This window comes from Argiope bruennichi, chromosome 1 (assembly GCF_947563725.1).
Source record: "Argiope bruennichi chromosome 1, qqArgBrue1.1, whole genome shotgun sequence".
In the NCBI taxonomy this organism is placed as follows: Eukaryota; Metazoa; Arthropoda; class Arachnida; order Araneae; family Araneidae; genus Argiope; species Argiope bruennichi.
This window is the reverse complement of record NC_079151.1, coordinates 88,660,944-88,684,488: the sequence shown is the minus strand read 5'-3', so window position 1 is coordinate 88,684,488 and position 23,545 is coordinate 88,660,944. Positions and strand designations below refer to the sequence as shown.

At 27.8% G+C, this 23,545-nt stretch overlaps 2 protein-coding genes across 2 annotated transcripts in view; both read left to right on the top strand.

Moving 5' to 3' along the window:
* Positions 1-352: 352 nt before the first annotated feature.
* Positions 353-19,151, top strand: LOC129981084 (cytochrome P450 4c3-like). The gene is made up of 11 exons (XM_056091738.1): positions 353-694; positions 1,479-1,591; positions 4,505-4,590; positions 7,399-7,589; positions 9,254-9,323; positions 10,515-10,641; positions 11,677-11,868; positions 14,063-14,233; positions 15,726-15,792; positions 17,245-17,424; positions 18,643-19,151. The coding sequence occupies exons 1-11, from the start codon at positions 463-465 to the stop codon at positions 18,837-18,839; spliced, it is 1,626 nt and encodes a 541-aa protein (XP_055947713.1). The 5' UTR covers positions 353-462; the 3' UTR covers positions 18,840-19,151.
* A 3,057-nt stretch (positions 19,152-22,208) lies between these two features.
* LOC129973481 (sodium/hydrogen exchanger 9B2-like) overlaps positions 22,209-23,545 on the top strand; it is a 64,403-nt gene continuing 63,066 nt past the window's right edge. The window contains exon 1 of the mRNA XM_056087502.1: positions 22,209-22,335. Within this exon, the coding sequence (XP_055943477.1) occupies positions 22,209-22,335 (127 nt within the window). The remainder of the gene's footprint in view (positions 22,336-23,545) is intronic.

Genomic DNA, 23,545 nt, shown 5'->3' with positions numbered 1-23,545 from the left:
TTTTTATATCAAGATCTAGGAAAAAGTATTTGATCGTAAGTAAAATGAGATAATAAATTAAAACTAATTATTTTTATTCACATTATTTATGCGTACCCAATAGCGAGATTTAACGAATTGTATTTATATAAATTATTTGTCATTTTTTTTCTTCCACTGTCATTAAATTTTAGTTTCTTTCATCTGTTCAGCTAATCCAACATTTTATCAGAATCAAATAATATCTTTCGAAATCTTCATTTGAACTAAACAAAGACCTTATCAGAACTGATCTAATATTATCTGGATTATATTCGGCAGTTTTTTTTTTTTTTTTCATTTGAAGATAATGCCACTTTCACAGAAATTTGTTATTTAGCACTTCATCAATCTCATAGATTGCCATTTAGTAGTGTTTTGTTTTCCAGGATATCACACTTCATTTGTTTTTATTTGGAAGAATGCTTTGAAAAACTGTTCTAAATGGAGGGTTTTAAAATTGATTTTAACTTCACTATAGTTTTTAGCATCGTATTCATTTTCACAGTATTATGGTACTTTTTCAAGGTATATTTACCCAGGCGTCATATGGTGCAACATGCCAACCTTTTGCCGTCTATGAAACTGAAGTTTTATCACGTGCTTGGCCATGTGAGCCTGGTGTGGGCACAAAGAAGGTGGAAGAAGAAGCTCAATGGTTATAATCCACATGTTTGTGAGTTATTAATTTATTGTCTTTTTATGTTTCGTATATCTATCTGCATGAAATGCACACTATAAATTTTTACCCCCATTATTTTTATGATAAATGAATTATATAATATCAACTTTGGACTTTGACAATATTTTCAGCACTTAATTACAGTATAAGAAATATTTTTCCACCAAATAAATTTTACAATCCAAAAAAAAATCTGATTTTGGAAAAAAAAGGGATTTAGTGGAATTATAACACGCTTTTTAACTATACAGGCTTTCAAATATTAAAAGGTATTTGATATATATAATTATTATTTTAAAAATGTGAACTCAAGCCATAAAAACTCAACATTATATAGTAGGCTTTACTCAGTAATAATTAAAAGCAACAAGTCCGGAAATGACGTTACTTGGCAAAACTTTAAAAAATAAAAAAAATGAATTTCACTACTGCATAAACAATGAAAAAAAAATGAATTTATACCATTTCACTACATGGTTCCACAATTTATTCCTTTGTAATCGATATTCATATACAAAATAATATATATATTATAACCAAAAAATAATATAATGGATGGCATGAAACGTACAGATAAAACTGAGGTTTTTCTTTTTTCTTCCTTTCTTTTTTCTTCTTTGGACAAAGTGCATAAAATGTGATTATCAAAGGATTTTTATATTACTTATATTGTATTATATTTCCAATGAAATATATGAGAACCTTAAACTTTGTAAATAACCTATTTTTCAATTCTAAGTGTTCATTTTCTTAAACTTTTGGTTTGTTTTTATTTTAGATGACTTTATTGCACTCACTGGTTTTAATAAGGTGTTTTCCAAAAATGGAATTTCTAACATCTGGCAAATTCATTATCCTTTCGTAAGTGTGTTCCAAGCGGATGCAGTTGAAGTAAGTGACAATCAGTTTCTTCCGATTGTTCTTTAAATGATGAAATGCTAAAATATAAAACAATAGTTAAACTCAAATTTTATTCAGAACAAGAAATTTTTAGATTGTAAATTATATAAAGATTCTGAATTCTTATTTCCTGCCTATCCATTAATATCTATCTAATTTTACATTAGATTTTCTGCAAGATATTTAAAATATATCAATATTTAAAAGAATATGCTCAATCAACAGATGGCATTTCTTCGAGAATCCCAGTTCAAAATCATTAATCGATACATTCTGGAAATTAATTTTGGAATAAACATAATTCAAAATCAGCATAATATGTGAGTATAGGTCCAATAATTGCAATGAATCTAACTTCAATTTAGTATACTTACAAAGTAATTTTAAAAAATATATATTGCACGCAATATATTTCGTTCAATTACATTTTTAATGAGCTTCTAGTTTTTGAAACCTATATAAGTTATGCATTTAAGAATTTCTGAAATCAATGAAATGTGCCTTATTTCAACAGACTAGAACTGAACAATCTAATTTTTTATTGGAACTTTTTATAGGAGTTAATTGGCCCAGTAATTTTGTATAAGTTTTTAATACTTTAACATGCGTTCGTGCATTTTTACTTTTGTCTTCCCAAGGAATATAAGAAGAAAATATTACTATTGACAAAATTTTTGTCAACAGTATAACCAACATTTTGATGAATCTCCTCATTTTTAGCTCTCCCTGAGTTTGAAAAAAGATTTATTTCAAACTATTATTAACGTTCTCAATGACGAGATTATTAACGTTCTCAAGGACGAGAAAGTCCAATACTTTACACTCTATCGGTAGGTTATGTCGACATGGGAAAATAAATAAATATATATATTTGTCTGTAATCATAATAACCCAAAGTTGAAATAAACAAAATGTTCGAAAATATGTTTTTACAATAAAATCGTTAATTTCTCTTAAATTTTAGAAATAACCTGATTAGAGGTTCATCATGTTCGTTCGTCTTTTCGTTCATGTGCATGTTAATCCTATAACACTGTTGAACATGACAGATTTTCAAGACTGGAATTTATTACTGTGATTAAAAAAATAACTTAAATTCTGGAATTATCTAAAAGTTTAGACTATTCCGCAGTTTAATATTCGTACTTATGTGATCGCTATTGCTCAAAATTGATGAATGGGTGAATTTTGGCATATGGTCATTATGTCAAAAATATGGATCTGTCTGTAATTCTGTATAGAATTCGACAGCTAGCGTATTGTATGTGTGTTGTTTGTTTACATGCATATGAGCGCGATAGCTCTAGGGGGTAACAATCTTTGCTGCTACATATCCTATTGTAGCAAAGCTGAATTCAAGACACTTCGCGCTAACAATGAAATAAAGTCAACACGAAAACTCAATAACAAGCATGATAACTGAAAATTGTCCCGTTTATTTATCAACATATTGATAGAAAAATATCAGATTACTCACAAGATGGACTTTTGGACAAATGTCTAAAATGCATACACGTGTGGAATGAGTTCCTGTTTTAAGTCGAGAATTCACTATTTAGTCCATTTGTCTGTAAATTTTTTTATTACACAATCACGATGGAAAGCCCTGTTTTATTTCTTTCGGATTTAGCATAAATTTTCCTTGAAGTCATTAAAAAAACAATGCATATATAAGGATTTTTATAATTAGTAATTCCAAGATATGTGATGGTTTTAATAGTAGATAGTGTTTGGCTGGTCAATGGTGAGTTCAGCGCCATTAAAACTGTTAAATCATTTTTATAAAAGTGAAGCCTTTAATTGTAATTTTGTGAATACTGAAAAAGCCGACATTCAATTTTTATTTTGTTAATATTTATGACCAGTGGCATTGTCTCCTCTAATGAATGAATGTATTTATGTAATTTTACCAGTAATCCATTGTCGAACATTAGATAAGAAAGAACCTAGTAATGCAGGATAGCGATCTTCGACGATTAATCATTGGTATGTGTTTACCAGAAAACTGAATATGCATTTTAGCGTCTTTTTTATTTTCTTCAAACAATTGAAAACAAATTTTGACACAAAATTGTAATTTGTAGTCTGAAAATCACTCGTCAAATTTCAAATATTTAAGCCATTAGGATTTGAATAATGTTGTTTGCATGCTTGTGAATTGTAGATTGATAAATGGTCACATTTGAAGGATTTGGTTCCACATTATATATGGATCTACACTTTAGAAGTTAAACATATGTACCAAATCTTTTTTATCACTCTCCGTTTAGTATTTATCGAGATAACTTGTACTCGAACAACCTGACTTACAATGTATGAATTTTGTTCAAATTTGATAAAGAAATTTAGACGCTTAGACAAAAGTTCATAAACCAAATTTCACCCGTACAGCTTAAAGTGTTTTTGAGTTATCTTGTTCACATACAGACAGATACACGAAATTGTTAAAATGTGTTTTTCTAATTCAGAGAAAAATAAAACGTGGAGGTTCGTCAAACTCTCGTGTTCAAAATATTTTATGATTACAATATTTTCTCTCGTATACAAAAGAAAGTAAAAAAAAAAGTTAAAGAGTTCTAGAAAGTAAAATTCGTTATTTAATTGTACATAGATTGTGAACATATCTAACAAACAAAACAAAGAAGATAAATCCGGAAGAGGCAAACTTACACATCAGGTATAATTGAAAATAATGCAATGTCGAGACAACCCTGACTAGAACTTTGAAGATTACGATAAAAAGCATATCTAATTTGACGGTAAATTTAATCGACATATCAGTATTAGGCAAACGATATTTTGAAATAATTATATTATGAAATGAAATTAATATATCTATGTTTTTGTCAATGTCACATATCTATATTGCTGTCTATATTTTTATACAAACAATCTTATCTGCAGGCGATTCTAAATCATAGCACAGAGCTGAAAAAGGCATGGTTCTACGACCTTTTACACCCATTCATAGGACATGGTTTGCTGACTAGGTGAGATAAAGGCAGGAACATTTATTTTTTGTTTCACAGAAAAACAGATATAAAAGAGATAAAATTCTGATATAGAGTGTAGATATATTTTATCATTCTAGCTATTATCAGCACGTAAGTAAAGTTGAAATGACATATCGGCATAAAGTCTAATATTATGTGAGTCTGTTTTTTTCACGAATGAAGAAAAAAATTGGCAGATCAAAACGAATAATTTTTAGTACCAAAGTGGACCATTTTTAGGATATTTTTCAAAGATGTAATTAAAAAAATTAAATTCTATTTAGAAGAGAAGAAAATCAATATCCATAATGTGATTTAGAATTTCCCTTATTTATAAATAGCATGTTATTTATAAATAAAATGTGTATGAATTTCATTTTTATTTATTAAAAATAATTCCATTTTGCTTAATATGAATCATATATTAGTATAAGAGTTAGATTCTGAAATAATTTACTTCAATAAATAAAACATCGTTTCAAATAATCGATCATCCAGAAAACAATACTTGTAAAATGCCAAAAAAAATTAATATAATTATAAAATTATATTCTTAAAATTAAAGCTCATTTAAATATGGTGTTTTCGGTTATAGAAATAAATGTTTTTATATCTAAAACGTATTATAAATTAATTACTTTAAAATTTTAACCGTAACTAAGTTTAATTACTCATTATGGATAGTTGACTAACTTGTTGATCATTTCAGATTATTAATATCATAGACTATTTCTGACTTCTTTCAATAGTTTTTGTGCATTTTTATACTTGAATGATATTAACAATCATACTATAATGACTCAGAAAATCAGTTTTAATTTTAAAAAATAGATCCTCCCTTTCTTTTATTATTTATGAAAAATGAATATAAAATTTTTAAAACATATTCGCATATCATAAAGTTTACTTCAGTCTTTTTTTATTATTATTGTTTCATGATTTGCTTGCATACAGTGTACCTTTAAAATCACTAGATAATTTTTTAAGTCTTGTGATATGTAAAAATACCAGTAATTGTTTTTAATAAAACATAGAGTAGCAAACACTAAAAACAGCTGCTACAGAGAACTAATTGTCTGTAAATTTCAAGGTGCTTATTAAAAAATTTTGTCGATATATGAGTCACTGGCCGTCATACAAATAAAAGAAAGGATATGAAATTTTACATGAAGACACTGTTAAGGCATGGCCTGCAGAATGGCGCAAAAATCATCAGCTTGGTTGTCACAATTAGTTACAAGAGCAAAGACTTAAAATTTTAAATAATAATAGTTTCTTTTATCATTGGATATCTTCCTAATTAAAAGCCATAAATGGGGTTAGAACAGTTGCGATAAGGAAAGCGCCAAAAAAAAGCGAAGTCGAAGAAAATGGTCCAATAAAGACAGAGAAGTAAAACATTTTATTATAGTCTATAAATTTCCCACATATGTTCAAAGTATCCATAAAAGTTTAAGTATAAAAGTATATGTACTTGCAAACATTTTTTATTGTTGTTGTTTTTTGTTTAGAACATTTACAGCTTTTTCACGGTTAATGATTTTTATTAAAAAAATGTGCTCGAGATTCTCTAAAAATCTCGTCAAAAGTAACAATACATTAATTAAAAAATTAAAATTTATGACCCAAAACACTGTAAACCTACAGAAGACAAAGACGTTTCATTTGCCTCTAGACCAAAGAGAATTTATTTTAATGCCAAACCAATATGACTGTATGCGAATTTCAATGACAATTCCATTGTGTTAAAAATCAGTCTGTTTTTTTCCACATTATATACTTAACCTGATATTCATATTTTGTCATTATATATTTTAAGGCACTTCCATTTATGTTACTTATATGTTAATACCACTTTCACAATCAATAACAATGTTATTAAGTTAAGAATCTTTGAGTTAATGTACCTTCCCGCATATCAGCGAGATATACTTAACCTGACCTTCATGTTCCGCACTTATATATTTTAAGGCACTTCCATTTATGCTACTTTATTGTCATACCACTTCTTCAATCAATAAGAATGTTAGGAATTTAAGAATCTTTGGTTACATGAACATTCACGCATATCGACACCTAACCTGATATTCGTGTTCTGCACTTGCATATTTTAAGCCACTTCCATTTAAGTTATTTATATTGTCATACCACTTTCTCAATCAATAGCAATATAATTAACAATAGGAAGTTAATATATATAACAAGAAGTTAAGAAGCTTCGAATTTATGAATCTTCCCGCATATCGGCAAGATGTCTTAACCTGATATTCATGTTCTGCACTTATATTTTTAAGCCACTTCCTTTTATGCTACTTATATTGTCATGAAACTTTCTCAATCAATAGCAATTATAATTAACAATAGGAAGTTAATATCTATAACAAGAAGTTAAGAATCTTCGAATTCATGAATCTTCCCGCATATCGGCAAGATGTCTTAACCTGATATTCATGTTCTGCACTTATATTTTTAAGTCACTTCCTTTTATGCTACTTTTATTGTCATACCACTTTCTCAATCAATAACAATGTTAGAACTTTTAGGTGAATGAACCTTCACGCATATCGGCAAGATTTTTATAATGACCACACCATAAGTTATTAACAAATAGCTTCCTCTAATTGTGCCACTCATTACTAAATTCCTTTGTATACGTAATCATTTTTTTTTTTTTGGAAAAATAACTTATTACTGTGTATTTGACTTACACTAAGACAATACGTTTTTGTAAAAATAACTTACTTCTATCACAATGTTAGATGTTTTTAGTCGAATAAATTTTTTGAAAATTTCTTATTAAAACAGTTACGACGAAAAATGGCGAAAGAAAAGGAAGATGTTGACTCCTGCTTTTCATTTCAACATTTTAAAAGATTTTCTTCACGCCTTCAACAAGCAATCCAAGATTTTAGTTGACATACTTAAGAGCTACACCAAAGATGAATTCACTGATATTGTACCAGTCATCACCAAATGCAGTTTGGACATCATATGTGGTAAAGTTACATTAATGAATCTTTACCGTTTTAACATAATTACCTTCCTCCAAACTTTTGACTGCTGACTTAGAAGTTAACATTTATTTCAACTTAGAAGGTTGAAATGAGACAAATGATAAAAGAGACAAAAAAAATATGCGACAAATCACATTCTGAGTATCTTTGGAAAAAATTTAACATTCAAAAGTAAATATACATAGCAAGATTTAATAAATTTTGAGAATCTGCATTCATTTTCTAATATTCCCATATATATATATATATATATATATATATATATATATATATATATATATATATATATATATATATATATATATATATATATATATATATATATATATATATATATATATATATATATATATATATATATTATTATTATTAGCTTTAAACTGTCAAATACAATTTAACAAAGAAATCGAAGTTATAGAGTAATTGCAATTATGAAATATAAATTTGTTACTCAAGTATTGCGAAAAAAATTCTGCTTGTTCCAATTATTTTTCAGACCTTACGTATTCTATACAAAGAAATAGAACAAGCTCTAGAATGTTTATACTATAGAAACAAGAATTTAAAAAATTGATGGCTAAATAACGAAGATATAATTTAATGTCAAGATACACAAATTTTAAAAGAAAGTTGCTGAAACATTTGATTTTTAAATCGGAAAGTTTTATAAATATTATTCCTATTCTTTCTTGTAGATTCTATTATTTTTAAAATAAATAAATAAAATTTAATCTAAGAAAGATGAGTAGAGTAGTATAATACTTTCAGCTATATAATTTAAATATTGTGTTTTGAATTATAATTTTAAATATGTTGTCACTAAAAAGTAAAATTTGCAATTCACTTTTTACTCTAAACTGATAACTTTTACATGCATTTTTTAAAAATTATTTAGTGTTATAAATAAAAAGTAATTTTATTACAAATTTTCACTTTTAATTATTAAAGCTATGAAATTTAGATCACTTCCAATGGCAAAACAATATTCGAATATTTTCAAACCTTAATTATCAGTTTAATCGATAATATCTGGTTGAAAATTTGAGATAAAAACTATTGAGCGATTCCTTAATAAGTTACAATAATAAGGAAAAATTCCTAAGATGTAGAAATAGAAATTATATAGCTTAGGTATTTCTTAAAATATACTTTTAGTTTATTTTGTATGCGTAATCATATTCTGTATATTATATTGAAAAGAAAATGTTTATCAAAACTCACAAGATGAAACGTTTTATAATAGTGCAAGACGCTATAAGCAACAGTATAATAAAATTAAATCCCAATAATAAGTATACCAAACCCAATAAAAAAATAAAAAAATTTTAACATTCATTAAAAATGAACCATATATTTTAATTTTACGAAAATAAAGAGATCGTGCTTTTACTTCCAATTTTATCAATGATCCAAATGTTTTTCTTCCAATGAATTTCTTAACAAACTAAAATGTATGCGCTGAATATACATAGGAGCAGATGAGGCGTTGTTGTAAAATGATATCGGCGTTACATGATTCCATATGCCATTTGATTGTATTGACAGTCGTATGGTCACGTGATTTACCAATGACGCGAAAATTGTCCCAAAGTAAATATGGCTTGGTTGATAGAAGACCTGTTTTCTATTCAAACATTCTCTTTCAGAGGCGATTTTGGGTAAAGAAGTCCATTCCCAAACTCAACCAAGCAGCTCTTATGTGAAAGCCGTTGTATAGTAAGCAAACATGTTTTTAATTATAAAACTATACCAATGAAAGTATATATAAATCAGAGTTTACTGAATTTGTTCTTAGTATTTTCCGGAATATTCCAAGGCAATTTATTTTTCACCAAAAATTCTAAATTAATTATTTAAAATAATACATGTGAAAATAATTTCTGAAGATACGTGGCCGAAAAGCAGAAACTTTCAAAAGTTTAACTTCGGTGTATTTCACCATGGGATTCAAAATTTGTACAGAGAAAAAGCGATAAGAGATGCTGCAGCCAGCATTGCCGACACAAGAGCAAAATAGACTTAAGTTTATCCCTTCAGTGATTTTAATATGAGATTCTGATAGGGAATTCTTTGCTACGTGTCAGTGCATAAGCTGAGGTTCATGATTCTCCCAGCAAAATAATTTTAACATTACTTTGAGATAAACTTAAAGTCATGTTAAAAAACTTAGTTATTTTAAACGTCTTACACTTATTCTATTTTTATTTATTTATTTTTGGCACACGAATCTTTCTAATGGATCAAGGACTATGACATTATAAATCCCTTAAAAATATAATCGTTTGGGAAATCTGTTTCAAATTTAAGTTGTCATTCATGAAACTATAAATTCACTTTCTTATTCTTCATATAAGCAATACAAATAATAATCAAAATGTTTCTTCTTAGCTTCCAATGATAGTAAAAAAACTAATCTACTTAGTATTTGAGGAAGCAGTGAAAACGATTTGAATTTCTCAATAATAATGAAAAATATTATCAAAAGTTGTGCAAATGCAATATTTTTTTTTTAATTTAAAAAAAATCGTGCTACACCTAATCATTATCATTTTTAAAAAATTCAAAAATGCTAATAATATAATAAACAAAAACTAAAATAATTTTTTAAAAACATTTATGAAATTGAAGGAAATGATTCGTGGTAATTAAACTGGTATCAGAATAGATATAATTTTAAATTTTAAAATAATGCAAAACATTTTTATGAAATAATGCCCATGGAAGTTTTTGCAGAAAAAAGCCAAAAAATATCTCATTTTTTAAGTAATTGGAATCTTTGATTTCAAATGTTATGAATAACTAAATAAATTATATGGCATCGTATACTATTATAATTTTTTTATATGAATTAATAAAAATGTTTGCATGTGCATGAAATTTTTTATGTTAATTATTATTAATATTCAGTTTGACAGATTCCGTCTTCGAAAGAATGCAAAGCCCTTGGTACTGGAATGATTTTCTGTTTAAGATTTCTCCTTTTGGTAGAAAATTTATGAAGAATGTTGACATTGTCCACAGTTTTACCAGACAAGTAAAAGTGTTACTATTTATAATTAATTATTTGTGCTGAAACTTTTGAAATTTTTTTAGAGGTTTTATTAAAAAATAGCATGGAAAATAATAAATAATACATCTCTTTAATTATACCGCAGGCTTTAACTGATGAGCAGCATCTAATCAGTTTTTTTTAATTGTAAAAAAAAAAATATTTGTTATGGAAATTCCGGTTATTACATTAGATGTACTGCAGCTGTCATTTTCACAATATTTTTAAAGTGTTAGAACCGAAGCTCTGTTATAGTTGTTCTTTTTTGTCTTTTAAAAAGATATATTTTAAGGGAAAAAAACATTTATTTCAATAATTAACCTTTTCTTTTAATTTTATTTATGTTCTTACATATGTACCACATGAAAATAATTTTGTTTTGGTTTAATTTAATTTAGTTACCTTAACGTCCCGTTTTAAAGCAACATTTGGGCTATTCTGAGAAGGGCCTCGTAATTTTGAACTACGATCAGATGACGATATCGATACCTGAACTCGCACCGCATTATCGTTAAGTTATGTTTTGTTATAGTCTCATGGCTGAAATTATTGATGCACTTATTATTAAGGTGGAGTGTGATTCGTGCCTAAAAAAATAAATCATGTGTAATTGGTGAAATTTTTTAATGATTATTTCATACAAAAAATAGCTAATACTTTAAATAAACCCCTTTGCTAAATTGTTCGAATTTAATTCGTGCATAGAATAACCATATTATTCCATTAATAACCTATTTAATTAATTGCCCATGTTACAATTCCATATAAAATTAGTGGAAGCCATAAACATCTCAAATGTTTTATGGACAGTTAGTTAAAAAAAATAAGGCTACATTATTTAAAAATCATAGATGGCATGTAATGGGTTAAAGAATATCCGGGATAATTTACTAAAGAGTATAGATTTTTGCATATTGAACAAACCTGATATACTTTCTGGCGTTACTTCAAATTTGAAAATATTGTGTCGATTCTTTCCTGATCTATTTTGAAAGTTTATTATATATCTATTATTCACAGGTAATATCTGAAAAGAAAGCAGAACTAGAGAAGAGGAAAAGTGGTGAGACACTCACTGATGGTAACAACGAAGTGGAAGGGGCGAAGCGCAAGAAACTGGCTCTGATGGATCTGCTTCTCGAAGAGCACTGCAAACATAATTCGATTTCCGAAGAAGAAATAAGGGAAGAAGTAGACACTTTCACCTTTGAAGTAACTTACTATTTCATAAAAGTTTAAAATGTTGAGTGAGTATTTTAATGCGAATAGGAATGAATGTTTAAATAATACTACAAATATAGCAATAGTAAAGTGTTGCTGCCCTTTATGATCCTCTACGCAATATCACTAATCTCACCATAAGTGAAATGTTTCGAAAAGTACTTATTCTTTTTCCAAATTCGGTAGGATTATCTGAAATTCGCCTTTAGGATACAGCCGGTAGATTAAAACAGGTTTTGGATATTTCCTGCTTAGTTTTCTGTTTTCTGTGAAACAAATGCTTCTCTTTGTTGTCAATAGATGGCAGCATGTCCCAACTAATTTATTTCCCCGGCAGATTATTTCCCTACAGTAGGTTAATGCAAGCTGGAATGCTTAAGGTAAAGTATTCACTGATTTGGTCAAAAGATATTGGACGTCGTATTGTACTATTTCACTGAATTATACTAATATAATACAGCATTGGATCAATAAGCACAAAATGATTTTGAATCTATTGCTCGAAGTGAGAAAAACAGAGGGGTTTTTTTGTGTGTGTGTGTGTGTGTGTGTGTGTGTGGTTTTTTTTTTTTTTTTTTTTTTGCTGCTTGTTAACAAACTTTATTTTTGCTTTAGATTTTTTCCTCTATAATATATTATTTCTTACTTCAGAACTTCAATAAAATCTTTTACACATACTTTTTTATGCACTATCTAATATATTTATATAGTTTTTTTTGAACCAGAATTAATTTCTTTATTTTAATAATAAAATAAATCTACCTGAAATATAAAGAAAGTGACCTTTTGAAAAATTTATTCGCATTTATTTTATTTTGTAATTATTATTATTATTATTTTTTTTACAATTATGTTTGTAAGTATATGCATCATCTGCTCCTTTATGCTATTTTAATAATTCAAGATCACTTAGTGCAGACCTTTAAAACGCTTTTGTGTTAAGATCGACTTTTTGTTTTGCTGTTTAACAAACAAAAGTTGTATTAAGACAACTTTATTTTCTGCTTAAAATAGAATGATTACACAAGAAATAATTATAACCCAGCATTAGTTACTTGATAGATGCAAGCATGTTGCCGAATATAACCAATGATCGTTAATGATTTATAATCGTGGGATGCTGTAATTCATATTACAATTTGCACTTCGAAATACATAAATTTTGTCTTCTGCTGTTAATTTAAATAAATATTTAGATTTTAAGCTTAATTTCAACAAGTTTTCACAATTCGTTCAAAAAAATTGTCTGATAATTCCAGAATGTGGTTTCATTTTTTGAATGCCCTGCAATATTGAGGAGATATCCCATCAATATTGTTTGTAATTTTATGCTAAAATCAATGAACAAAGAAATTATAATTTAGAAATCAATAATTCTTAATCAATTTTAATTATAAATTGAATTTAAAAATAAGCTTTCTGAATTGTGTCTTTCAATCCTATATTCTCGCTTATAATATATACGCAACTACAGCAAAAAGAAAAAAAAAAAAAAAAGAACATCGAAACTTATGTGTAAAACACACAACCATGATTAGAGGTGCTGTCTACGCGTTTATTCACGTAAAAAAATCATAAGTGTTACGTATTATAAATCATTCATTACTTCCTATTTATTTTAGGCTAATGAAAATTATTTAGTTTTTTTTAAATACATTTAAAACATTAATGATACTGACAACGACACTTTTCTTCACAAACCATATAATGGAAAGATACAGCGTACGAACCGACGCAAACAACTGGCATGAAAGTAGCACACGTGTTAATTTTCTGCTTCTACAAAGAGAGACGTCACCTGAAGAGTGAAATCTGACTCAAGTGCCATCCTCACTATCTAGTCATGGTTATAATTACGAGATTTGTCCTCAAATGAGCACTCGTGTCGTTTCAAAATGCAGTATTAAGATAACGAAATTTGTTCTATAAAGGTTGAAAAAACTGCAGGAAATGCGAGACCTTCTTTAATACTTAATATTTTCATAAAAATCAGGATCTCCATAAGAGATCATTTAACTAATTCATGATGTTGCATTATAGCAATAATAATGTGATTGATATAAAAAAACAAATATCAAGCAAAAATCAAACAAAGAATTACAAATCGTAGAAAGAAGCATGAGGGAAAACATACCAATCTATTTACCTCATTAATGTCTAAAAAATTTCATAAAAATGTTTTTAGGGTCATGATACAACCTCTTCGGGTATTAGTTGGTGCCTGTGGATGATAGGACTTCATCCGTGGATCCAGAAAAAAATACATGAAGAGTTGGACTCCATTTTTGGAGATAACAACAGAGATGCTACCATGGAAGATCTTAAAGATATGAAGTACCTGGAATGCGTCATCAAAGTATGAAATATCTTACAATTGGGCTTATCCCATCAGTGAAAATTCAGAATCTTTTTTCTTTTAATGAAATTTATGAAAAAAGTATTCAATTCTATATATTTTACAAAAGAATATTTCAAATTAAAACTCACTATTATTAATTCTTAAAACTCTGTTTTACGCTTTCCTCTGGATCAATAATGGGCCGCGGTGGCCTGGTGGTAAGGTCCCGGCTTGTGAACCGTAGGGTTTCAGGTTCGAGACCCGATTCAGCCGAAGAACCGTCGTTTAAGAGGATCTGTTGCACGTTAAATCCGTCATGTCAAACGTCCTCCGGCTGGTGTGGTGTGGCGTGGAGAAGGGGATGCCAGCTCAGGTGTCGTTCTCGTCATCTGACCGCGGTTCAAAATGACGAGGTCTGTCCCAAAATAGCCCTAGTATTGCTTTACAACGGGACGTTAATATAACTCAACTAAACTGGATCAATAAGAATAATTATTTGAATTAATAAGGATATTTTTAATGAAACATTATTAACTGTGTTAAATATTTCGTTCATAAATAAATTTTTTGGCATAAATGTAAACCTACTTGGTTACGGATATATTAGTTTACTATTTTTTTAAATAAATAGAGTTGTAATAGCCTAATGGCAAACTCTAGAATACGGTGTCAGACGGTTCAAAGCTAGAAGCTCGATTTCCCCTCAAAATCGCTATGCACGAAATTCTAGTGCGTGCCAAGGCTTATGGTGAGGTCCCACTCTTTTCCATTCTGTAACGCAGAATTTTGGAAATAGGCCTCCGTCTAGGTACTCTCTTATGTTTCTAACCTCCGTTTAAAACTGCGAGATTCGATTAAAAATATTCCCTTATTACTTCAACACAGGACAAGAATTTCGATAACTTACATTATTGTAACTCATGTCCATTCAATCTCTTATCAAAATATTCATTATTTTTATTGATAGCTCAGAATGAAATCAACCCGTTAGTGTAGTTTATTTAAAAATAATTAATTAATATTTTAAAACTTTTGTTTTTCAACGAACGCACTTAATGTGTTACAAAAACTAGATTGTGCCATTTTCTTTGCCAGATTTCTCCACTTAATTGGACGAAGTTTGACTTTTAAAAATGACGTTTTATTTTATTTATTGAATTTTAAAATAAGTGCATATAATATTTCGTGCAAATACAATTCAGCTGCAACCTGTTGCTCAGCTGACTCAATAATTTCATTAACGATTTTGGCAATACGCAGGAATGCAATTTTTTCTGAATTATCTTTTGTTAAACTTCTATAACTCTGTTTCTATAAACTATCTACATAATATAATTTTGAAATTGTTATTTTATACTAAACTTTTCTCTATTCGGTATAAGAAAAATTTATGTTGGTTTATATTAAACAAATCCATAATTTTTTTTTATTGTGTATATCTATAGAAAACTATTTGAAATAATCTAAGTTTTCTTTAGTATATGAAAAATATATCAATTTTTTTCGAAAGGAAGCTCTAAGATTATACCCACCAGTTCCGGCAATTGGACGTATGCTTAGAAATGATCTCCAAATAGGTATGATTTTATTTCATTAAAAGTAATTATTATCTTAATTCGTTACAAAAAAATGTAGATAATCTGCCATAATTTTATTTCCAAAAACTTTTGAAATTTCTTTTACTTAAAACTAGGACAATATTCTTATACATTTGACAGTTTTTCGTTAATATGACAGCAGTCGCTGCGAAACTACAATTGTGCCACCAGTTGTCATCATGCACTAAGTTTTTGCCAAATATTATATATAAGCAATAACATATTAATAATCCGTAATTATATAAATAGTAAAAATAATAAAATAAGTAATAACTAAATAGATAATAAATAATAAATATTTAAATATTGGCTTTGAACGCAGTTATTTTGTCATTAATGGCTTGTTAACAAGTACTGAACCAGTCACCGCTTAGCTGAAATTTTGGTGACAACGAAATAATAAAATTTAAATAGCAGCCAAATGTAGTATCTAAATATTTGAATCAAACGTTAAACTGGCGTGTTAATGTGGATACAGTGCTAACAAGTCCTGAATTAATCATCGCTTTGATAAAAAAAAACTGATGCCAATTGCGCCACATACTTGCGAAAATGAAGCAACATAGCATGGAAATGAAACTTCAAGTTAAGTTAAGTAATTGGAGCAAATAAGCTGAATTAAAGAGAATTCATAAAATAGACGAATATTTGTGAAATGTTACTTGTGTATACCTTTCTGCCTTGAAAGAAGCAAAAAAGTTTACTGATATCAAAAAACTTGAAAGTAAAAGTTAAGGATTTATAATACTGATAAAAGGAAATTAATTGGTAATTCAAGGTATGAATTTTGAAATCTAAGGTACCAGTACGAAATTACTGAAATTTTATCGCAATATATATATATATATATATATATATATAATATCATTTTAAATTTATTCTTTCTGTCTTAAAGAATTTATTTTATTTTGGAATTAAAAAAAACATTTGTATTCTTTATTTGTTTAATTAATTAATATTATTAATTAATTTAATAGCATTAACAGATTAACCTTATAACAATTGGATCTAAAAGGAAAGCTTCTATTTATGAAAAATTATTTCTATCAGATTTTAAAATGTTTTTTAAATCTCCAAATTTTTGATTTTTTTTTCAAAATACAGCTATTTTCTGTAACATTAAACCCAAGTATTTTATATTTTTTAAAATGCCTGCTCTAATATTGAGAAATGTTTGGGAAATTATTTTTCAGAATTAAATCAATCAAAAAGATTTAATATTTTACAAAAAAACAGTCCTAAATCTTAATCTCAATAAGGCTATTTTTAAATGCTTGAAACACAACTATTCTACATTAAGTATTTTCATATACATTGATATTAATCTATGTATATGAGGATTTACTAATTGCATTGCACTAATTGATTAACAAAATTAAATGAATGACAACAATATAATGATATTACATGAAGCTTTTTTTTATTTTTCAGGGGAATTTCTATTGCCCAGAGGATCTATGTGTCTTGTAATCGCTTATTTGTTACATCGAGATCCGGAATTTTTTCCTAACCCTGAAAAGTTCGATCCTGACAGGTTTTCTCCAGAGAACAGCGCCGGAAGACATCCTTTTGCTTACGTTCCATTCTCGGCTGGCCCAAGGAATTGCATTGGTGAGTGATGTTACAATGCCACAGATTTAAAAACAGGAAAACACTAGAAAGAAGAAAGATAGAAGAAAGAAAGAAGAAAGATATTATTAAGATTTATTTGATTGTTCGGGGGGCATCCTCTGATGTTGGGAATAAATTGCAAAGACATTTTTGCACTGATAACCAAGTATATTCAATATTTTCAAACACCTCTCTTATCATTAACCTATTCTCAAAGAAGTTCCCTAAATTACCTTTAAAAACTGCCAAAAGAGTTTTTTGCAGTCCTTCAGAGGATTTAATTTTATTTCCTTCGTGGAATTTTCGGTGAAGGGAACAAATGGTAGTTCAAAAGAACCAAATCGGACAATACGAAGTGCGAATAAGCCATCCTAACTAAAAGATTGACCAAATTCCACCAGATTAGCAAAAAATATACTATCTTGATAAAATATCAATCCAATACGATTCTCTAAATTTGGGAGTTTCTTGTTAATGTCGAATTTGAATTGCTTATTTGGCTCCTCTATTTAGTCTAAATTATAAGCAACCATCGCTCATATTAGACAACGGCCTTCCAATCCCATTTGTGGCAGGATATAACTTTTTAGGAATACGTATTGGCCTTCTGGGTGATTAATGGAGGTTCATTCAAATAATTCCATAACTTTTTCATTCAACTTCACTGCACTCAGTGCATTTTTCATCGCCTGTCATAAACTGTTTCAGAGGTAAATAACTTCGTTGTACAAGAGTAATAAATTGAATTTGAATACGGGGTCTAGTTAAAAAAAATTTGGAGGATACAAACATTAAGACTAATAATGTTTATAATCAACTATAATTCGATGTATTGCGTTTTTTGCTTCGAATTCATTTTTATTTTTAAAAGATTTATCAAATTTAGGTAGCTCTTGCAAAATTGGTGAAATAAAAGCCACCTGTTTGATGACCCATTTTCAAAATGAACTTTGAAATGAAATTCATCTAGAAATGCTTTAAAAGATGAAATATGTCTCGCTTTTATAAACAAAGCATAAATTAGCCAAATCTATGCTAAGGGACTGTAAAACAAAATTACAGATGATTTCTTTATAAAGTGACCGATACCATCAGGGTAACATACAACTGATTTTTAGATGTCTTATATATATTTATTTATTGTAAGATTTATCCTATGGCAATATAAATTTTTAATTTCTACTTCAAATTTTCTCTCATAATTTTTTCTACTTCTAGGCCAAAGATTTGCCTTAATGGAAGAAAAAACAGTGCTTTCTTCGATTTTAAGAAAATTCAAAGTCCGTTCTTTGGACCCAAGAGACAAAGTTCAGTTGTTGGACGAAATCGTCTTGAGACCTTACAAAGGCCTGAGGATACAAATTCGAGAACGAAGCCAACCCTTCGACTTTCATTCCGTCTACTACTTTTCATGACTTACCATATTTGGTTATTTTATCTTTAATACAGAGTTAAGGAAAGAGAACTCGGTCGCCATACATTATTCGGGCATTTTCAGAAGAGGAAAATCTCATGTCTAAAATGAATAATTGGCATTTTCTTCTGTACATTTCTTCTGTACACCGAATATAGTTATTAATGAGATAATCGAAGATTTGTTTGGTATACCATATTTCATCTAATTCAATTGACACTTTTTAAATGAAGATGCAGAGTTTTAAGTTAGTAGTTTTAAAATCTTTCAGTGTACATTGTTTATAATTAATAAAATATCTTGTTTTGTTTTTTTCGGATGAAATATATTCATTTTGTCAGAATAGAAATATTTAAAAATTAATTTAGAGTTATATATTTTTTAAAAAGGATATGTTTTAAAAATTTTGAGAAGTAATTGAGTGAGACAAGAATGTAGATCTTATTTTTAATTAATATTTCATTAAAAAGTGCAGTGCTTTTTATTTTTAAGTGCAATGCACGAATAGCTTGGAATAAAATATCATAGTTTATTTCACAAAAAGTACTAAATATTGAGTAGTTTCATGATTAAAGAACTTGGTACCTTCAACTAAGATTATTAACTTGTTCCAATTATTTAAAAGTTATAAAATATTTCAGTATTGCCAATTCAAACAAAGATTAATTGAGGGTAGAAAAGTAATGTTCACAGAGAGCACATGCTTTAAAAACTTCATAGTAAGACGCTCTCTATTGTTAAAAAGAAGAATAAATATCAATTTTAGGAACTCTTTTAAAAGAATTTTTTTCCTCAGCGGATTGTGTGTGTGTATGTGTGTGTGTGTGTGTGTGTGTGTGTGTGTGTGTGTGTGTGTGTGTGTGTGTGTGTGTGTGTGTGTGTGTGTGTGTGTGCTGAAATGTTAATTTAAAAGATAAATCCACACGAAGTAATCGAGAGTTGAAGCATTTAATGAAAAATTAAATAAAACTTCTCCATCTTATTTTCGATATAGTCTATATAATAAGCAAATTATTATGTCTGAAGCTTTTAATATTTTACTTGCAAAGAATATGTGATAATTTCTAATTAATCTGCTCTCTAAAAATAATTTTCTAATTACTCGAACAAACAGGGCGCATTGCCTGTGCGTGCTTGCGCTTTAATATCTTGATGGGTGAGAATTTTTACTTCGAAGAGATTCTGCTTTATCTTATTTTATTATTTATAAAAATTTTAATTAAGCAACATTTTGGCATTTTCCCCACAGTAACTTCCAATAGTATAGCGCCGCAAGAAGAATTTTTTTACATCACCTTAAAGTTTAAAAAATAATACCTATTATTTAACAGCATAATTTTTTTCAATTCTTAATCTTTTTATAAAAAATATAATAAGCATATTTTTCGAAAATATATTTCATGTAAAATAACTTGCAAAACCACATTACGCGTGCGTGAGAAAAAAACAAGCTTTTATCAACGTGTAATCATCATGTTGACAAAAGATCAAATTAAAGTTTAATAATTCTACAATATTTAAGACAAATATGGTTATATATATATATACAAAAGTATTAAAATCAAGTTAATAGGAAAATAAAAAGAAATCAAATAAAAATTAAACCAAAAAATATATATATAAAAATATAAAAAAGAATCCGGCCTGAAGACTTTTTCAAGGGTCACCCTCAGGTAGGGATTCAAAGAAAGGGATTTTTTCTGTGAAGGAATGCAGACATCTAATAATGATTCCTCGTGACCCGAAAATTCCCTGAAATTAGGCCCAAGAGATATACCATTTTAACAGAAAGGAAAATACAAAACAACAAATTAGAAGAACATAACCACTTCAAAGTAAAAATACAATAACAAAAATAACAATAAAAACAAAAAATAGCACTAAAGGAAAAAACGAAAAGGCCAGAACATTATATATATATATATATATATATATATATATATATATATATATATATATATATATATATATATATATATATATACAGGACATCAATTCTAACTGTGACTCAATAGTTCACTTTTAAGTCAGTAAATATAGCAAGACAAATGGTTTAAAAAAAGTAAAGAGTTAAATTTTATGTAGTTCGAGTCGGTAAATGCTCTCATGAATTAGAAGCTTTATATTCATATACAGACCTTGAGTCCAATGAAACTATATTTCCTACATTAATATAGTAAACTGAGTTTTATTTAAATTCAGCAAAAAAGTTTCTTGTATAATCCTTTGCGATTAATTATTAGTTGAAGTTCATTCTGTCCTGTTTCAAATTAAAACTCAAGTTTTAGAAGTGATGACTGACAGTTAAATAAATACACACTACAATGAATAGAGTGATGTAAGTTTTCAAAATAGTCAGAATTATATATCAAAATTTGAAAAAAAAAAATTGTTTTTCCAAGGAAGCTACTTACATACATATTTAATTGAAAATTCTAGTTACCATTTGTTCGGCAAACTGATTGGGCGTTAGTCGGTTAATCACAATATTTTACTCAATTTTACTAATATAAACATTAATATACTGTAGTTTTCTCCAGAAAGATGTGTTTGTCGGTGCATTGTCCTCGAAATGGCCATTAGAAAGCACTAAATTCGTCTAAAAATGATTCAACGCTTCACAATACGGTCAGTTTTAGTTTCAGAAACATGATTTTTTTTAAATGTTAGCATGATTAAAATATTTTTCTAAGAATCATTGATAGGGTTAAGAGTCTTCTGCAAAATTTGAAATCATAAGTTTTCAGAAACACATTTAATTATTTAAATGACATAAAATATAATTCTTTACTTAATTAAAGCATTTCTCCAACTGGAGATATATACCTATTTTTAAGGCTTTTGAAGTAAGTAATCGACGTACGTTTATAATGAACGCTATGTATATTCTAAAAGTTTCTTTAAAATATTCGATGTATAACAATTTTATTGGAATAATATGTATATAAAAAACCACGCGTGAAAATCAGTTTAAAATAAATTTATGGCATTATGTAATTTTTTTTAAAAAAAACAATTCTGAATATAACCATCAAGGACATCGCAAAAAATTCCTAAACTTCACTAAAAATTAAAATTCTTTTATGAATAATGTCACAGTTTCAGTTTTCTTAGAGCTTTTCTACAAACTGCTATTAAATTTTGATATCTATATTAGCTATTAAAGGACTTAATTCTTAATATTTCAAATCTGTAAAATTTATTAAAGTTTAATATCATCTTTTTCATAATGTGTTAATAAAAACGGTTTTCTGTAACTTTTGACTTCTATTATTTGTCCTTTATTTATAAAATAAAAGGAAAATAAAATCTAAATTATCTACATTTTAAATTCAGATAACCCAAAGAAATACAGATAAACCATTTAAAAATGCTGAAAAGAAATTTTTTATCTGTAAAAGCAGTCGATCCCCAGAGTCATGTGATGTCTCTACTGTATCAGTCTGGGAAAAGTCTGGGAAAAGTCGAGAATCAACACCTCACCATGGAAAGAAAAGGTAACATATAATTCAATATTTCATTGAATCTCTGATGTAGATAATATAAATATAAATATAAATAAGAAATAAAATAGATATAAATAAGATTAGATAAATATAAAATAAGATTGTCACTACATTTTGTTTTTACAAAGCAATATTTTAGAGGAAAAAAAAGAATGCAACATTTTTTTAAAAATTTTTTATTATTTTGTTATATTTTGTTGATTTATTTCTACTGTTATTTTGTTGTAAAAATAACAAGTTATGCTTTGAAATTTTCTATGTTATTTTCCTTTATTACTCACGATTTACTGGATGTGACTTTTTTCTTTTTCTTCTAAGAAGTATACAAAAAAAAAAATAATATACAATCGTTAAAAACTTCGACCTCAAATTTTGGATGAATTTTCATGGTTTATACCAACTTGAATCCGAAAAAAATCATTCTTGTAAAGAGTTTTTCTATCTGTTTTAGAGTGTGGTAATTTAAAACTTCAGAGCTCTAGACATGAAATTTAATCTGTGGTCTTTACTACAAATTTTTAAATTTGAGTTTCAAATTTTGAATGAAATACATTTTGGGAAAATTGCTTAAGATATTACATTTATTATTAAGATTATACATTTACGGAAAATCTGTACTCTTGTAAACACGATAAAGTAGAGGAAGTGATTTATTTCCACGAAACTTTCTACCTATTCTCCAATAAAGGTAGTCTCTTCCTGCTGCTGCAAAGAATTGTGAATCTTGAATATTGGCGAGTAATAATTAGGAAATATAGAACTATATATATAGTCGTGAATGTACCATTTTTACTGAATCTATTGTACGAATATAGATATTTTGAATGCTTTTTCTGACCAATTGAAGCTAAAATTGGACCCAGATAAACAGTAGTACTCACAAGAAAACATACTGAATTTAATTGATTTAAGTCATTGCTTTTATGAGTTATTGTGTTTACATGAATGCGAAAGTAAGGACCGGTTGAAGGCCAACTCTTTGACAGATATGGTTCAAAATTTGAAAGATATCTACATTTAGAGGCTAAATTTGTATACCAAATTTTGTATATCAAGCGCATTAAGTTTTATAGCTATCAAGTTAACTTTTACTCAGACATCCAGATAGACTTCCTCTGAACGGATTTCGTTCAAAATTTGACAAAAATTTGAAAATCCGGTGTTAGGTTCATGTATCAAATTTCATCCCTTACAGCTTAAA

Coding starts and splice junctions, on each gene's coding strand:
- LOC129981084 (XM_056091738.1), top strand. CDS start 463: ATGGAGGGTTTTAAAATTGATTTTAACTTCACTATAGTTTTTAGCATC. Junction 7,590..9,253: donor CAGTTTGGACATCATATGTG/GTAAAGTTACAT, acceptor ATTCTCTTTCAG/AGGCGATTTTGGGTAAAGAA. Junction 17,425..18,642: donor TGGCCCAAGGAATTGCATTG/GTGAGTGATGTT, acceptor TTCTACTTCTAG/GCCAAAGATTTGCCTTAATG.